General features: G+C 40.8%; 2 protein-coding genes across 3 annotated transcripts in view; one reads left to right on the forward strand and one right to left on the reverse strand.

Annotated features, from left to right (window-relative positions):
• Window positions 1-218: 218 nt before the first annotated feature.
• On the reverse strand, window positions 219-6297 carry LOC308315217 (DNA-(apurinic or apyrimidinic site) endonuclease 2-like). The gene is made up of 7 exons (XM_080763085.1): window positions 6103-6297; window positions 5832-5915; window positions 4682-4865; window positions 3827-3970; window positions 3668-3737; window positions 2428-2830; window positions 219-2102 (listed from the first exon to the last, which is right to left on the reverse strand). The coding sequence occupies exons 1-7, from the start codon at window positions 6215-6217 to the stop codon at window positions 1393-1395; spliced, it is 1710 nt and encodes a 569-aa protein (XP_080619211.1). The 5' UTR covers window positions 6218-6297; the 3' UTR covers window positions 219-1392.
• A 1397-nt stretch (window positions 6298-7694) lies between these two features.
• Window positions 7695-19381, forward strand: part of LOC308316088 (protein bicaudal D homolog 2) — a 30100-nt gene continuing 18413 nt past the window's right edge. For both annotated transcript variants that reach the window (XM_080764453.1, XM_080764452.1), the window contains exons 1-4: window positions 7695-7797; window positions 10393-10764; window positions 17824-18036; window positions 18383-18535. In XM_080764453.1, the coding sequence (XP_080620579.1) occupies window positions 10501-10764; window positions 17824-18036; window positions 18383-18535 (630 nt within the window). In that variant the 5' untranslated portion in view covers window positions 7695-7797; window positions 10393-10500. The remainder of the gene's footprint in view (window positions 7798-10392; window positions 10765-17823; window positions 18037-18382; window positions 18536-19381) is intronic.

Raw genomic sequence — 19381 nt, forward strand, 5'->3', positions numbered from 1 at the left:
TGTTTCCACGTGAGGCACTACTGCAGCAGGATACCCTGGAGTTAAATGTCTACAGACCATAGATAGACCCAGGGTGGGATCAGTTGTTGGAGTGGAATGGGGAGGGATTATCCACACTTTTGATATGTCATACGTTTTATCCCAGGCCTGGTCAGTGGTCATGCAGACTTACTTAAATACATGCATTTCCTTTTGGGAAAATGTAGCCTCTCTGATAGTTCAACATTTTATTTCCAAAATATCAGTTTAATTTATTTTGTACAATTCAAACTATAAAACTAACAAACACTTGTTTGCACTCATTGCACTGTAAGCCTGGAATAGACAATGTCTTACAACTATTACAGTCTGTCTCCTGGCATCCAGAACTCTTCCTACTGTTCTGTTTATATTGTAGGTAGTAACAAAGTGGGTCATTACATTTCCACCACTGGTCTGTTGGCTGTGGGTTCTTTGGGGTTACTGTCATCATCAGCATCATTCTCCATACCCTCTATATTACTGCCATCTAGTGGATGTAAACACTCATCATATCATACTTTAATAAAAGCTCAATGATAAACAGGCTATTATAAAAGGTAACAGGTACGGTCACCCCTTTTCCATCTCGCCCCTCTACCTAGCTGTAAATAACAAACATAATTAATGTTGGTGATGATATAAAAGGTATTATCATATTCATTTATCATTGTTAAGTTACATGGAAAAGATGTGTTTAATAAAACGAAATTAACTGCTAGAAGGTCCTAAATTAACTTAATTAAGCAGTCACCGTCTCTGTGTCATGTTATTCTTTCTTAATTTTAGTGTAGAGATTGACTACTATACAATCAAATAAATCTATATACAAGATCATTTCAAATAGGTAAGGAAATACTAAATTAACTGTTAACTACATTAAAACATTGATTTTAACAGCTAGGCTACTATAACAGTTCTTGCCATACGTCATACAGTAATTGAGATTATGTGTATCAAAGCCTGTTTATCTTGAAGCCTTATTAACTTTTTGGATTTTTTTTGCACAACTTTGAACAGTAATGCTGACTTCCATTGACTAAAGGAGTTTGAAATCGGACTTTACCATTTGCATCCTGTCAGTAATTTGCACATTGTCATTTTTTTTTAATTTTGTTTCATGTGACACCTTTACCAAAACCAAGAGTGTTTCTGAGTTCTTAAGCAGTCTGTTTAAATTACTATCGATGTCATTGTTAGTTATATTTCAGTCTTTACTTTGAGCACTGACAATATGTAAAATGGATACTATCAAAACATTATATTCTGAGGCTAAAAACACAATATATAAATGTTAAGAAAATGTAAATGAGGTTTAGTTGGTAGTTCAAAGTCCAAGATTTAGAAGAAATATGTAGGTGTTAACAGAAAAGGTCATTTCCCCTTGTCGACCCATATGAAAACGTTACAGCGAGCCTCAGGATTAGAGGCGTGGCCCTGAGGACGGGCGCACACGAAGAATTGCCTGCCCATGTTAGGCCCCTCCTTCTTTACAGTGCGGAGGACGCAGGGTTCCCCGTGAACCTTACAGGGCGGCGGCGGGGGAGGTCCGTGAAGCACCGACTTCCAAAACGTCAACGACGTCCCCTTCTTGGGACCGGTGGCGGCGGTGGACACAGAGGTCAAACACTCCTCCACCTTTTTCTTTGTTTTTCCGTCACTCTCCTTTTCTGCGCTGCTATGGGGTGACAAACACGTGTCATCACGGGCCTGCTCGGTGAGGTCAACGTCCTCGTCTGCGATTGAGGGGACGTTCGGTTTAGCGTGTGCTCTTGGGAAGTTCTGTGACGGGGTCACTCGATCCGCGCCGGCCGCGTTGGTGGGCTTGGGTTTGAAGAAGGCCAGCAGGCTGCCCTGTGGCTTTGAGGGAGGTTTTGCCGTTTTGCTTTTCTTCCCCTTCGCGGTGGCAGAATCCACCGTTAACGTTCTTTTCTTTCCGTTAGAGCTCCCCGCTGCTCCGAGCGGGTTCAAGTTCTCTCTCCTCTCCCCAGCCTCTTGTGATCCAGGTAGCGGTTGAATGGCCTCGGTTTTAGCTGCTTGTTGGTCCACCTTCACCAGAAAGCGGGAGAGCTTCTGTTGCTTTCCTACACCACCATCAGGGATGGAAATAAGAACCAACTTAGTTAGAGTCGGAAACGCTAACTCAGAGAATCAACATCCCTCTACAAGCTCACAATGTGTCGCGATGCGAAATTTTACAAAATAATGGTAAATATGTAAACATCGGTAATCGTTGGTCTAGGACTCTCCCGGTTCTGGATCAGTATTGGACCCAAAATCTGTCATCGGTCTGGTTCTAAATCAGACCAAAAAGCGCAATCATTTGCGATTCCGCTTTGCTGATCATTAATGACTAATCAATAATCATTAACTAATCATTGGAAAATCATATCAATTCCCAACCCCTACCTGCAAACTCTGGCAGGTGTCGAGTGCAGAGAGGAGGCGTCTTAGAGCTGGGCAGAAGCTTGCAGATGAGCTCCCCCCAGACAGGACAATGGTCCGAGCCCTCCATCTCCGGCACGATGTCTGCCATCACAAACTGCTCCGTGGCCAGCGAGCAATCAGCGAAAATGTAGTCTATGCGAGTTCCGTAGTTGGTCTGCCGCGCTCCAGTCATCGTGTTCCAGCATGTGAACGCGTGCGAGCGAGTCGGGTGGAAATGGCGAAAGGTGTCCACAAATTTCCCACCGTGGCCCGAATTTGATGAAATCTCCCCCGAGTCTTCATCCTCCTCACTTACGTTCTGTTGACAGTCGTTGTGTAAAAAGCCACCCAGCCATTTTCTCCCAGGGTTCTCTTCAAAATCACCCTGGGTTGTGATAACACAAAGAAAATGGGCAAAAGCATTATTATATATTTAGAATCAGAAGCAACTTTAGTGTCGCATTACACGATATCAGATGTAAAAGAGTGGGTGAAATGATTCTTTGTGCAAGCTCTCAAAAGAAAGTAGAAACGAAGAACAAGTCAAAGAAGAGGAATACACAATTCCAAGGTGCAATGGAGGCAAGGCAACTCCTTTTGAAAAACACTAACTGAGGAAAGAAAAGAGAGGAAAACACCAAACCCGAGAACAATTAGTGGGCAATGTATTGTTGGCTCCTCGCCCGTTCCACTTCCGTGTAGCGCGACTCTCACCCATTTGTAAATGTATGTCTTTGTCTCATGGGGTGCCAGGTGTGAGGGGTCAACCTACGGTACTCGGCTGGCAGGAACAATCTCTTTGAAAATCTGTTTGTTTCCGATTGTGCAACCACAAAATGCAATTGAAAAGTGGGACGTAAATTAAGTTAGTACAACCCGACTGCTTTGTTCCCACTCAAGCAAAGTGTCATTACTTCCAGCAATGTTGAAATGAGTCACTAATGTGTGCAGGATGTCATGTTCGCCTTATCTGTAATGCTGCATAGGTCTACCGTTTAAAATATATATATAAAAATACATACATTTATACTGGCATATTCTTTTTATTAACTTTTTCAGTTTCGAAGTGTTTTTTTTTTTTGTCCCCCACAGGCCCGCGTATTTTCTTCATTTTCTGTCAGATTTGGGATACCTAAAGTATATAAAAAGTATAAGGAAAAATCCTCATACTGTATTATTGTATAAGAATACCCTGGCCAGGCTGGCCTAATTGTTCACTTACAATGTCATCGGGGTCACAGTGGTCTATCGGTCGGTGAGAGGTGTTCACATCTCCTAAAACAATCACATGGCTGAAACAAAGAAACACAATATTGGAAGAAAATAAATGTATTCAATGATCTCCAGCTCAAATGTCAGTTCAGTGCTGGTAGACTCTCACCTTCCAGACTTCAGCAAAGCTTCAGCGCGACACTGAAGCAACTTGTAGAAACGCAATTTGAACAGTTTCCGCTCTGGCTTCTCGGGGTCTGCTCTCGGACAGTACACATTCACTACAGTCAGAGTTTGCATTTGTTCTTGATACCTAAGACCATAAGAAAGAAGGGACACACATTAAGATGAATGCTCTCGACATCAGGGCTCCACAAACCTTTTCAGTTCAACAGCATCTTAATGCTAACTTCAAAGCAGACCATTTCCTCACACATGGTTTTGTGCCGAGTACTGACGGCTGTCTTACATCATTGGTTCTCAATGTGGGCTATGTTGACCACTAGGGGTACTTGAGGGAGGCTAGGGGGTCCCTAGCTAAATTAGAGATAGTTAGGAACCAAATGGACCCTTATGGGTCTGTAACTCTTAATGTACAAATGGAACCAAATGGAGTTACATTAAGTGATTTTACAATATAAATTGGGGTCCCAGAAATAGAAATGCCATTAACACCATGTGCCCGAGACGGAGATTGATAATCTCCGTCAAATTAGTGCTATGAAAACTGATCGCCTAGAGGCGCTTGCTGACGATGGGCACATTTTATTAATGGATTAAATAGGCCCGGGCCCTCAAGGTGTTAAATGGGGGTCCGAGGCCTAATGCATGTCAAACTGGGGGTAATTGTAATTAAAATGGTTGAGAATCACTGCTAGAGCCATAAAAAAGGTTATGGGGTCCCTGGCACATCTTTTCAAATGGGGTGGATGATAATAATAATAATAATAATAATAATAATAATAATAATAAGTGTGGATTTGGGGGTCCTTGACATGAAAAGGTTTGAGAACCACTGTCTTACATAGTTTTGTGCTGGGTGATGACGGCCCGTCCTTCGTTGTCCAGTTCGTACAGCTCCTCGGTGGAGAAGTCGTGATTGTCTCCGTAACAACCCACAGAACCTTGGTGGTGGTTGGTCAACAAGCGGCTGAGGCCTTCTTCAGCAGCGAAGGGCGTGGCGCTGTCCCTGCAGTACGTAGCCACACCTGTGTGTGATGGAAAGTCACTCACTGTGACTGTACTAGTGACATGGTCACACCTGGGTTTTATGGAAAGTGTCCACTCACTGTAACTGTACTAGCCCTAGAATGTCTCTGTTGTTACATACAGTTGTTAGTTGTTACAGTATTTCACATACCGGAGCCATAGAACACCCTGGTTTACTTCTGTGAAAGTTCTGGCACAAATGTGTATTTAGTCAAATATCTCCACTTTACCACCACATTCGCACGGACACCTTTCACTCCGGGCAAAGAGGTCTGGAATGTCCGGGTGCAGCTCGTGAAAAAGTGGAGATATTTGACTAAACAAAAAATTTATGACAGAACTTTCACATGGATATGAAAGTTGAGGACCATATCTGACTCCCAAGTATTTGGAATTATTTATTGTACACACGGAGTGCCGACCACATTTATGCTGCCGTTCTGCTGCTGCAACCGCAAGTCTATGGAAGAGTTCTATGGCTCCGGTATGTGAAATACTGTAACAACTATGTAACAACAGAGACATTCTAGGGCTATAACTGTACTAGTAACTGTTTAAATTGGAACAATAATTCTAACAATAATAAACTTTATATAGCACCTTTCTTAATGTTACAAAATGCTTGTAACTGCAATACAACATTTAAGGTAGTGACACTGGGAAAGGTGATTGATTGATTACTTCATTATTACTAGTTTGCAGAACAAAATCACAGGACGAAAGTACAGTTCAATGTCTATTTTATGCATTTAATTTCATTGTTGTTGGTTATCCCTTGACACTGTAAAGCACTTTGTAAACATTGTTTTCGAAAAGCGCTTTATAAATAAAGTTTATTATTATTATTATACAAGGTCTGCTAAGATTTATAAACCAAGAAGAAAACCTATGGCTTGTTTCCATTTGGGTCCTTCATATTCAATTCATCTGAAGGTAATAACATCATGTCATCATAATAGTATTACCTGAATAGCCACTGCGGCCACGACTGAAGCTGAAATAGGAGCTGTATCCATCAACAATGGCACATCTCTCATCCAGTAGATCTCCTGTTGTGCGTCAGGACATTTACAGTTCATGTTAACACTAATAAAAACACACTTTAAACAGAATAAACATTGATAGCCTATTGCTATGTTAAGACACGTTTCGTTTTACTGTGTTGCTGTTTTGGAGCTCAGGTTAAGCACTTTTTAAACATAATTAAACATGATTCAATAGTTTCCTATCACTCACTTGTCACCTTGGTCTCTTGTAAACAGACAATATCTGCATCCAGTGAATCCAGAGCTCTTTTAATCCCTCCTTTAAACGTCCTGATGCCGTTTATGTTCCAGGTGACCACCTTCATTGCGCACCTTAGCTATCAATGCAATCGATTTATCAATGCAATTAAACGAATTAATTATTATATTGCAGCCTGCAGGAGTAATGCAAAGAGCAGAACGTGCCAGCACGGAAGTAAAACGGAAGCGGTTTAGGATCTAAGCGGAAGTCTTTCATAATATTATCCTCTCAGCTGTTTTTCTATTTTACTCATTAATTTGTAAATTAATGGCCTGGGTTGTTTTCACGCGTCGAATCGTATATGTGGATAAATCAACCAAATCAATCAAAAAGCAACTAAAAACTAAATAATCAATTCGAGGGAAAGACTTGACTAGACTAGATGGTTGCCCGATGAGCTTGTTCACAGTCTGGCCGCTAGAGGGAGTCGTGGAGTCGTGTCTCTACATGCCGCTTTCGGCGCGCTTTTGACAGTGGATCAGTGATGGGCATTTCGTCTCTGTTCTGGGACGGATTCTTCACTGAAAATGTAACCCAACCCATCATTGTTTGTTTGTTTGTGCAGTCATGTGCAGTGTGCACATACACAGTGTACAAGTGCTAAACAAATTATAATAACAAAAATAACTGCAAACGCCATGCAAACAGCTGTTCTATATAGACCAGTGCTTCCCAAACAGCTCTTTCATGTCAAGGACCCCCAAATTGGTACAAATTAGTCCGCGGACCCCCATTTGAAAATATATGCCAAGGAGGACCCCGATAAGTGAAGATTCTTTACGGTTTTAACAGTGACTTTCAACCATTTTAATTTCAAGGACCCCCAGTTTAACATGCATTAGGCTACGGACCCCATTTAATGGCATTTATATCTCTTGGACCCCCCTTGTACAATCACTGTTAATTTAACTCTGAGAGTGTACAAATGGAACTCCATTTTGTACACTCTCAGAGTTACAGATACAGACTCGATCATAAAGGTCCATTTGGTTCCTAATTATCATCTAGCTGGGTATCCCCACTTTGGGAACCACTGTTCTAGACAGTAGACAGTCTTGCATGATTACCTCAGTTTCTTCAATCTTCATGCCTCCTGGCCCACTGTCCACAGTGTCCAGTGTCCACACACTTCCAACATGATATGATGAATCCACATTACATAACTGAGACATTCAGAAAGACTGTATACCGGTAGTCAACAATTAACTTATAATAAGCAACACAAGACATTTAAATGCTTTTAACTGGTTTGTTAACTGGTTTAACTGGTTTGGGCGGTCAACCTCCTTGACCGCCCAAAAATAGATGATGCATCATTCTCAATCCCAAGGGCATATCTGTGCGACTGTGCCTCTATCCTGGTAAATGAGGTAGTGAAGTGAAGTAGGGCAATCTCCACACTTTATTGTTGCAACCGCGCCCCCTGCTGGACATTAGAAAGATTCAATGGCTGAGTGAGTCACTTCCGCATGTCGCGCTTTACTTGGAATGAACGCAAAGAGCCAGCTCGTTGTTGAACAGCACATCACACTGTAGAAACGAGAGAAGCGGGGAGGGAGCAACAGAAAGAGACGGGATCATATCTCTCTGTGTGTACCGGACCGTACCCGGCTGTCACCGCACACATCACCACATCACATCCTGGTGAGTGACTACTAGCTTACATTTGGACTAAATAATAACAACAATAACGTTTAGTCTGTTTACAAATTAACTGGTATCCGGGCGGTAGGCAGCGTCTCTGGGTAAAGTAACGTTACGGGGCAGGGGGAGTAAGATACGTAGAAATAAGGAAATGTAACGTTATTTAATTAGTGTGAGACGGCTACAGCTGATGTTGGCTTTTATAACGGCTTGATGTTTTAGTGTACCCCGGTGTGGGGTGTTGCTGTTTTGTGCTATAACGTTGTGTCGGGACAGCCGGGCCGAACGAACGGCCCATCCGATCCATCCATCATGTGTTGTCCGGTTAATGCCATAGTAATGCTAGCAATGCTGCTGCTGCTGCTGCTGTGTGATGGATATCGGGCCTCGCGTCGCCCCGGCGAGCGGCCCCTCCCTCCCGGCTAAACGTCACCGAACGTGTGCGCGTGCGATCGAGTGTGAATCCAGGCTTCCATGGGCTGGTTAATCAAGCGTACCCTTGTCTATGCCTGGCTTTACAGCCCGTAGTGCGGCGGTGTCGCCCCACCTGCCCCTCAAAAAAGAACGGATCTACCGTTAGATCTGTCCCTTTTGTTGGCAACTGACCAAAACATGGATTTAGTTTCCATTTAAATAATTAACTTAAAATGGGAAATTCAGATGGTATAAACGATACTTTATTTAAACGTGGTTGGCTTAGATTGCATCATTCAGAGTCAAATTGTCAATGATGCTGATTTTGTATTGTGAGATCAGATATGTTATTCTATATTATTCTATTTATTTTGTAATTGTGTGATATTATATAATGTCTTGATACTCCACCTTTAGCACCAGTTCACTGATTGTTTAATGTTTAACTAAGGGGCTATGTAGTGAGCTAATTAGCTCACTACAAGCTAGCTTCCATCTATGCTGCCATGCTATCATCATGGATGATATGGACGCGCGCTCATGGACAGTGGACCGTATGCAGTGACACACTAATAATGGTGTTTATGGTTACACAGGCAGCATTAATCGAAATCAGAGTTAATGGAGCACCTTGCAGGTCAGGATCCTGGGGGGAAATGTCCTTCAAGGACCACACTTTTTGTTTTCAACCTATCTATCTTCATATAGTTGGTTCTTACTAATGTTTATTATAAAATGCCACCATTTATTTCCTACTCGGTCTGTCTGTAGGAGGGGAGTGGGCAGTTTATAAACCTGTCCAGTGTCCACCAGTGACATCATCGTTAGGCAGATTTTTTTTAACAATATATATTTTTAAATATTTACATTTTTACTATCGTGAGAACGATGGCTTTCTTTTTCACATTGCAACTTTTCAGGAATAGAAAGCCTGCAGTTTCTATTAGCTTGGATTCCCCACCGATGATGTCACTGGTGGACGGGTTTCTGAACTGCCCACAGCCCTCCTATGAGGCACAGACTGAGTAGAAAAATGATTAGTGAGGACCAATTATGAAGATAGGTTGAAAAGTGGTCCTTTAATGGTCTTAAGTTGTGGTATCAAATGACCAGGCAGTTTAAAATGCAGCGTTTTTACTATAAATTCAGGCTCACAAATTCACAATACATAGTCTTGATGCACCAATTATTTTAGCTGCAAAAAATATCCGATCTACAATGAAGCTCACATAAGCTCATATTGTGTGTTCACCTATTTTCATTAATGTTCACCATGCCCAGATCAGGATTTAGGAAATATAATAACACAAGTTATAACCAATCAATTATTAGAGTGTCGCAGTCCCTGCCCCCTTTCAGAATGACGAGGCACCAGGACATAATTCCCCATTCATTTTTCCCATGGGCGTTTCAAAAAGTTTTGTCAACTCGGCTGTTGGCTTTGTCCGAGGCTTAAATGTCTATACATTATTTTTATTTTTTTTAATCGTCTATGGGAAAAATGAAAGGGGAATTATTTTCTGGTGCCTCGTCGTTCTCAAAGGGGCCAGGACTGCGACACTATTAGTCTATTTGGTCCTCTTGGTCTGTGCTCCTCTTACACATAACAAATACATGTCATAACACGAATATAACACAAATGACAGTCATGATGAATAAGTAAATAAAACAAGACAAGAAATGTTAGGAACTTAGGATGTGTTTAATCATAGCACCCGCTGCTCCTAATAGTTAGGATCGGTAAATGCAGAAGACATATTTCCCTCTGTGCAACAAATACCCCCAAAACAACGAAACAAACATCTAAGCATTTTAGAAAATGTACAAAAAAGGGATGCCAGTGTTGTTGATAGTGGTTAAAATAAATCTTGTGGGGGCGGGCACGGGTGCTTAACCCATTAAAACCTGGAAAGCATCTGTGTCATTTAAAAAAAAGCATTATTGTATATTTTGGCTATTCAAAAAACGTGAAAATGTCCTGGAACAAAATGTATTGAGATGGGGGTCCGCGGCGAAATACATATAATTTTGCGGGTCCTTGACATGAAAAGGTTTTGAGCACCACTGATATAGCAACACAGGTTTTTCAGGAAACCAATGACATTTTGTACAATCGGCCTGAAGTCTTAATGGGTTCAACCAGATTATATTTCATAACACTGAGCTTTGTGTTTTGCACAGCGTGGAGTGATGTGGTCAGCGTGAGGATTAAAAGAAAACAAGGCGGCAGGCCCCACCGTGGAGCTTTCGTGCTGGAATACAACAGAGGCTAGAGTGACGTCGAGGAGGATGCTGGAGGCCGAGGCAGACCCCATGGGCAATGAGGAGGAGGAGGAGGAGGGGGAGGAGGGGGGTGCTCTGATGGGGAGCGGGGACATGAGGAGCGAGGTGCTGCGGCTCACGCTGGAGCTCCAGGAGGCCACGGAGGAGAAGCTCCAAGCCGCCCGCTACGGCCTGGTGGTGCTGGAGGAGAGCGCCGCCCTCAAGACCAAACACAGCCAGCTGGAGGAGGAACACGAGAGCCTCAAACATGAGCTCCAACAGATCAAAGAGGTAGGATACTACCTCCCCTGCTGTAATAGATCCATGATTCTCAAACATTTTCATTCCAAGGAGACTCAGAGAGCATTCAAATGGAACCAAATGGACCCTTACGGGTCCATATGTCCTAACTATCAAACAATTAGCAGGGGACCCCCTTAACCCCCCTCAAGGACCCACTTTGAGAACTACTGCTGTATAGATAACTCACACAGGGATGTCTTATTAGTGGCAGTATCCATCATTTAATCCAATGTTCTCATTTAACAATTCGATTAGCAGTGGTGGAAAAAGTACAAAAATATTTTACTTAAGTAAAATACTGATTCTCTACTTGAAAATTACTTAAGTAAAAGTACAAAGTGCCCATTAAGAAAGTTACTTAAGTAAAAGTATAAAAGTACCTCAAATAAAATGTACTTAAGTACAAAAATTTACCCGGCGTAAAATGTACTTAAGTATAAAAGTAAAAATTACAAAGTACAAGTACAAAGTACAAAATACAAAATTATTTTCAAAATGAATACAAAGAAATGAATTTCCAAAATTGTCATCCTGTCAAAAGTGGCTTTATTCCAAAAAATACTGAAAATACAGAACCCCCAACAGCATACATCGTGTTGGGAAAGTTCTTTTTTTTAGGAACTATAGTTCAGTTCACAGTTCAACATTTTTTAAATGAACTAGTTCCGTTCATAGTTCATCATTCCAAATTTTGAAAAATGAACTATTATAGTTCTTTTTCGTTCTTTTTTTGCTTTAATTTTTATATATTTTTTACATTTTACAAAAATTGCTCTTTTGCAATGTGAAATGCCACCGAATTATTTTTCCTTCTCTATATGGGCTTTTGCATGCTTTTATTGTGAAGGCAAAAGTTTCTGAACGTTCTCAGAGCCTGCATCTCCGCATGCTGGGGTTGGCTGATCTACAAGCTCACAACGTGTCCGGACGCGACGAGTTGTGAGCTTGTATATCAGCTATTTTCAGCACGGAACACTTTGTACGGCGAAGAATAAATTAGGCTTCACTGTGGAAGAGAGATGTCTTTTGTTGGCCGTTCGTGGCGATATTATGGACACGTACCTCCTCGAAGCGATAATAACCAACTAAGCTATTGGAAGCTATTTTTCGTGGCACATTATGTGTGTACAACAACAAGTTCCCTCAGTGTTTGTGTTAGGAGTTGGGACAGTGTCTGCTGTCTGTCAGCGTGCATGATCATCATGCAGTAGCTAGATGCGCGCTCCAGTGACGGCTGAGAAAGATTAGTTAATTTGTGTCGGATAGGGACTTATTGGTTGGTTTTCCGCTAAATATTAAGGCATGTTTAATGCATCCATGTTGAATGCGTGTGACAAAACAACACAGTGTGTGCGTCTTGCCGTCTTCAAAGCAGGCCAGGCAGCAGAACACAACTCCGCCCCCTATTATCTGAGAGTGGAGCAGCCCTGTTCAATTCTCAACTGCGCATTCCTCCAGTAAGACAAATATAAGATTTTATTATTTAATTTGTAGCGAGTAACGAGGTGTCCGATTTTAAATATAGCGCATTAAAAGTACGATTTTTTCCTTGTAAATGTAACGAAGTAAAAGTAAAAATACAGCAAAAGAAAAGTAGTCAATAAAAGTACAAATTCTCCAAACTTGTACTTAAGTACAGTAACGAAGTAATTGTACTTCGTTATTTTCCACCACTGTCGATTAGTCCTGTTAGACACTTGTGTTTGTTTACGCATTTTACAATACCACAGTTTTGCTATCTTTACCATTTCAGCTCCTGTTTTACGGCATGCTGCCTTATTTACCAGTTTAACTGTACAGTGCTGTAGCTGTATGTATGGATGTTGCCCAAATCTGTATTTTTGAAATCCTGTATGATAAAATGTCTACAGGTGCTTTCTTGACCCACACATGCCTTAAAACCAGAGCAGTGTGTTTGTGTGCTCTGCCCACCCGTTCTGCCCGTTGTGGGTTAAAAGATGTCCAGAGGCCCGCACGGGGGTTAATCCATCCCTGATTAGACCCTGTCTTGTTATAAATAATTAGCTTGTTTCTCTTCATGTCAAACAGTATACATGTCTTGTACCATGTGGTCTGTAAATCAAACATGAATGTTCTAGAACAGAACTGAAGTAACTGTAACTGTTTATCAGTGATATAAGAAGTAATTTTTATTATATGGCCTATGGTTGTGTAATACATATTATTCTATCATGAATAGTGTCATTCTCTCACTGTCTGTACATCATTGACTACTGACTAAATTATGTATGTTGTACCATGGGGTATAAATATCACACATTAAGTAATGCAAAGGGGCTGGTTTTGGACCATAATCCTGGGACTAGTATTTTGCAACCATGTGTGTGGAGTGGGCTATGATAGTTAATAGTTATGACAGTAGTGCGTATACACTATGACTATACAGTTCATCTTCATATTCATCTTTCATTTTCTAGCATCAGGATTACACAAACAAAATAATAAATACAGTCCAGATTGCATTCTAATTTTAATTGGCGTCATCAAATGCCCACAGGATGGTGAAACAATTGGCTCAATTGAGCTAGCTCAATTCGTTTACCGTGTATGAGTAGTACCAATGTGTGGTTCATCTATCTAGTATGACTATGACAGAAATTCTTAATTTATTCGGTGGCTTTACAGAGGCTTTGATTCAGCAAGGTTTTATGATTCCAGATAACCGGTTCTGATTTTGGCCTCGAGTTTCTTATGAATCTTGACTCGTGAGTCGTGACCCTTATATAACCAGTTAATTCGTAAACGTGTTAAGGAGCCAGTGATGAGTCAGGCCTTGGTTTGTAATGTCATACGATAATGAATCCGGTGTTTTGTATTCAGCTGCAGTCAAACAGGCTCACAAGTCCGTTAGTCAGCATCACAGTCAGTGTTTTCAGTGTTTTTAAATTGTTGTTCCCGTTGAGTGCAAACACGGTGTCAGATTGTCAGTGCATACAATATTACTGGGCAAAAGATACGAAGCCTGGAAATATACTACATACATTTGTTATTGGAGCCATTTAGGCTTTTGAGAAATCATCCCTTGGTATAGTACATTAGGAAGACAAAGGTAAAACGTTATTGATTTGGCAATTCAGTTTCATCTTCACCCAGCTGATGGTCATGAGTGCATGGGAGGAGAACAGTTTGAGGTTAAGTGTCTTCATGGATTATAGTTTCGCCACGTCTGATTTCAGTCATTTGGATTCCATGTCTTCTATGGAAGCATGTTGTGCAGCAAAAATAGTCTATGAGCTCTCAAGCTTGTAGATATTTTCGATTATTATTATTTTAATATATATACTGTATTTATATATTTTAAGATTATAGCATTTGAACTCGAAGTGGCAAAACTATCACAAGGTTTAGAATAATTTTCTAGGATATTTCATAAAAGCAAAAGTTAAAGCCTGAGTCTGCGGTTTCCTCACATGGTTGGCAGTACAGTACTGAGTAGGAACAATATTACAAATGCATAATAATGTTACATATTGTGTTAATTCATTGTTTAGGAAACAGCGCTAGCTCCTTTCAAACTGTTTCAGAAATAGCATAATATGACTGATACAAATATTTTGAGTCGTGAGATTTCTTTTAGCTTGAATCCATGTTTCTTGCACAGGGACATAAAAGCCTATTCATACTCCAGTTTTAGGTGATAAGGTGACCACCGAAACGGTGGGTAGTAAATCAGAGAGATGTATTTGGGACGGGTGAGCAGTGAAGCTCTTACCACCACGGCGTGAAGACATGTTGTGGAGGCCTTAACATGTATACTGGGGGACCCCGGGGTGAACCTGTGACCTTCTTTCTGATTACCAGGCAGCCCCAGCTACAGCTGCCCAGAAGGGAGGCATATAATGATCATTATTTATTGTAGGAAATTGGTGGCACAGAATTTTATAGTTTTGAAATATGATCTATTACTCTAAATGGTATGACGCTGTCAGGGGAATAGTAATTTTCTTGGGATGGAAGGAGTAGCCTGTATTCTTCTTGTCTAATAGGTCTATCATACATTGTCAGCATTTTGGCTTCATTTGTTAATGTGACAGATGAAGAAGAAGATAAAAACATCAGCTTTCAGTATGCTGTTTTTAAGCTCCAAAAACTTATTTTATTTCTGTCTCAACGTTTCCACACTTCTAGGGCTTTATCAGGCAATTATACAGTGTGCAGATGGACAGGAAATTGAACTGGGAAACTTGTGATTATGTGATAGACACATTAGCCAGCTAACTGTGCTCCCTGTGTTTCAGCAGGATACTGTAAATGGATCACAAATACATGATTACACAAATCCCTTTGGTTTTCAACACATTCTACCCCATAGATCGTGTCACAGCCGTTATGACTATGTTTTATTCTCGTACAGACGTTTCATGATGGTCATCCACTGATTAGACTTTACTACACGTTAATAATACTATGTTTAATATCACGAAAACAATACATCACATTCCTTTAATGGCTGTGTAAACAAATTGAAAATCCAATACACATTGCTCAGCAAACGTAGCATCATATTAAATGTCTTGTAGCAGCAGGTATTATTAAACAGAGTTTATATACCGGACTTCAGTCATCACATCAGATAGTCAGATACTAATCTATCATGTGAACAGATATGAGGTAAAACAAAACAAGAAAACGACAACAATTTACTACATAGCGGCGTATGTACCCTAGCGTCCCTAGTCTGGGCATGTCGTAACACAAACATTTGCAGAAAGTAGCCGAACCACAAGCTCAATAAGATCTGCAATTCTTTTGGGGAAATGAGGCATAGTATAGAGTAGACCCCCGAGGAACCTTGGTCAATGTATATTATAGGGTTTAAGTGGTTTAGACTAGAGTCCTGCTTATGTGGAAATGCACATCATTGAGTTATGAACAGTTGCCAGAATTTGAGTGAAATTGGCAGATTCCAACATTATAAAACCAAATGCTGAGCAAAGCTGTTTACGTTGGAAGAGAATTAGTGGTAAAAGACTTTGAGCTATTTCACTTAATCTGCCAGGAAGCTCATTTCTTGCCAGTTCAGCAGCCTGCAGAGTCCCAAGCACACACGGATATATAGTATATAACAACGCACAGAACAGTTTACATGTGTAGTAAATCGGCGTAATTAATTATATAACCTCAATATGGCGTTCAGCTGAGTGCATTTAATGTCCTGTTCATTCACTGAGCTCCTTATATGGGTATATGGTTATATTTGTAGCAGTAGAGTTACTGATGCATGTTGATAATAATGGCAGTGTTGCGGAAACATTTAAGACGGCGAATAAGTGCATATTTGTACACAGTAAATCATCAGTGTTAATTTAACTATGAGAGTCTAATAAATAAATCAAATAATAAATCAAATATCACATGACAAATGGTCACATGAAGAGTAATTTATTGTTATAACACTATGAGAGTCTACAAATGGACCCTTAAGTGGTGTATTCGCTTCCGGGTAAATCATAACACTCAGGATTTTACAGTGTAGTATATCTAGGCTATTGTTGTTTTTTGCTGAGTGCTAACAACCAGCCTGCATACATACATACACACTCAGTCTCAGCCAAATCTAATTTACACAAACTCAATTTGTGTGAAGTTTATTTGATGTGCCATAAAATGGCAAACAACATCACATAAAACTCAATAAAACTTGAGGGAAAATGTCTCTTGAGTGAGTGAATGGGAAGTTATTTTGGGAGGGGGACATGGCATATGATTGTTTGGGAAGGCAACTTTAGGCAAGGCAAAGAGAGTGCAAAAGAAACGCATTCTAAAAATCACACCCATGTGAAGTGAGGGGTGCTCTTATCATCATAAGCCATCATCACACCCGTGTGAAGTGAGGGGCGCTCTTATCATCATATGCATCATACATCATCTCTTTCTCAAAACCAATCTCCCACCCAATCATGCCGGCCAATCACAATTTGCGTCCTCACTTTTGTCTTCTATGTTTGTGTTTACACACTTTTGTCTTCAATGTTTGTGTTTACAGAAACACTCAAAGCTGGACATATGATGAAATAATCTCAAAAGGCAGTAGCAAACAGATCTTTAGCTTTGATAGAAATGAACTGAAAGTTAGCAGACCAGTTTTCTAGGAGTTTGTTCATTCACGTGGTGACCTGTCCCGGATGACCTACAATGACCTTAAACATTGCTATGCTTCAATTCCAAGGCATTCTGTTCCACAAATGTAAGGTTGATTTAGATCCTTGTCTGATATACATTGTGGCATCAGATCATATTATGCAACAATACTGGTAATAATCACTAGTACATCACATGACTTCACAACGGAGCACAAACATAAAATAACGTTTCCCTCTGTGGATCTCGGACGTCATACTGATGACATCAGACAAAATGTGAAAAATACGGTATTCACGCACAAACAATTATATTCACAAACTCTGACAAATATCCACACACAAAAATAAAATATTCAGGTCATTTTTACTTCCATGGCCTATTGGTAGTGCGCACAAAATAATTGGTGGTGATTTGTCGTCTAGTGGATTAAGCACAGACAGACAGACCCTCTTCAAGGCGACTCGTGTTGTGTCTAATGAGCCATGCAGCAAGAATGCTGGTTAATCAGGTTCCAGCTCATACTGGTCAAGGTCAAATCCTATATACGTATGATCCTATACAGTATATCGTTGAAACCTTGTATCTCCATGTTTCAACTTAAAGAAAAAAAAGCTACCTTACTTTGTCGTATAACAGTAGCAAGTGATCTGCAATTGAAGTTAAAGTGAAAGTTATTGAGTGTGTTTTGTGGATTTTATAAATATTTACCCAGTGAAAAGTACAAGGGTTTGTGTCAACAACAGGGTTTGTGTCAACAACATTGGATCCATTTTTAACACTGATTCCTTTTTTTTCTTTCTTCTTTTTACATTTCCTGAAAAGGAACAGTTTCTCGCTGTCGTGAGGATGTCTTAAAATGAGCATGAACAGCTCAAAAGCCATTGTTTCTAAGCAGATGGTAGTTTGAGTGATTGTGATTCTTCTGTCCGGTGTATCCCGTAGGCGTTCGCAGACACCGTGAGCAGTCAGAAGCGTGCGGCCGCAGATGGAGAGTGTCGCGAGGAGAGTCTGCTGCAGGAGACGGCCTCCAAGGAGGCTGCCATGGCGACACGCTTGGAGGAAGTGCAGACGGAACTAAAACAGTCCCGCCTCTCTCTGGGAAACGCCCACGCAGAGATCGAGAGACTCGGGTCGGACTCCTCCCAGTTGAAGAAGGTACGGTGGACCGGCCGATAACGTTAGTTTATTATAACTCGGAGAGTTATAATCTGCACACTCTCTTGAGTCTCTGAGTTACATTTGTACACTCTGAGTTACTGAGGATTTTATTGTTCATCTACTGACATACTTCATACATAATGGGTGCTGAATCAATTATTTCACATAACCGTAACTAGTGCTTTTCTTTAGATTTTTTTGTTTCATGGCCTGCGTCTGATAGCCAATAATTATGGTGGGTCGCAGTACAGCGTTTGAGAACCACTGGTTTCTAATATTTGGCGTACTAAGCCCAGTGACACAAAGGCTATACAGTAGCTTTACATATCGATGTTCCACACAGGAGTGCGAGTGTCTGGAGGCGGAGAAGGGCCACATGAGGGACGAGATGAAGGAGTTCAAGGTCCGAGAGCTCCGTCAGCTACAGGACAACGGCGAACTGGAGGAGGAGAACACCTCGCTGCAGAAACAGGTGTCTGTGCTCAAGGAGAACCAGGTCAGTGAAACCCTCCCCCAGTCTCCTTTTTACTACATTTTACCGACGGCTTTCTGAAAAACCTATGTTTCTATGCCAGAATGATGTGCATTTGGCCGCGGACCCCCATCTCAAAATATTTTGTTCCAGGGACCCCCAGGGAAGCAAATATTAGAGTAAAAAATATATATTCAAAGATTTTCCCCACATTTTTACAATTTTTCAAAAATACTTAAAATAGCAGATCTACAAGCTCTGTAGATCTGCTATTTTTCAACAGCTAAAGTTTAAAATAATGGTTAAAGAGTGGTCAAAAGCTAAGGTGACACAGATGCGTTCCAGGTCTAAATGGGTTAAAAACACATCTGACAACACTGTGACAACACCTCATTGTTAATGTAACTCTTAGGAGTGTTAAAATGGAACCAAATGGACCGTGTGTGTGTGTGTGTGTGTGTGTGTGTGTGTGTGTGTGTGTGTGTGTGTGTGTGTGTGTGTGTGTGTGTGTGTGTGTGTGTGTGTGCGCTCATGTGCGTGCCTGCGTGTGAGTGAGAATCTTGTGTTTTTGTATGTGTGTGCGAGGGGGGTGCTTGTGAATGCTGATGAGCTTCACTTACTGGCTGTCAGTGTGTTGTACCCGAGTTATATTCTAAATATTGGGTAATGTAAGGGCCTATTTTTGTTGAATTTATGAATTACTTTAAATGACTTGGGCTGCGTATATGTTTAGTAAAAAGAAAATTTTATGTTCAATTCAGGATAGCAATTTTATCCAATCAAGAGAGACAAAGATGATTAATAAAGTTCCAATTTTATAGTGTTCCAGTTCTAAATGTGTCTGCTCATTTCCTTTCTCTACCATGAAAA

The sequence above is a fragment of the Protomyctophum bolini genome (assembly GCF_963924005.1).
Source record: "Protomyctophum bolini genome assembly, chromosome: 5".
Taxonomy (NCBI): Eukaryota; Metazoa; Chordata; class Actinopteri; order Myctophiformes; family Myctophidae; genus Protomyctophum; species Protomyctophum bolini.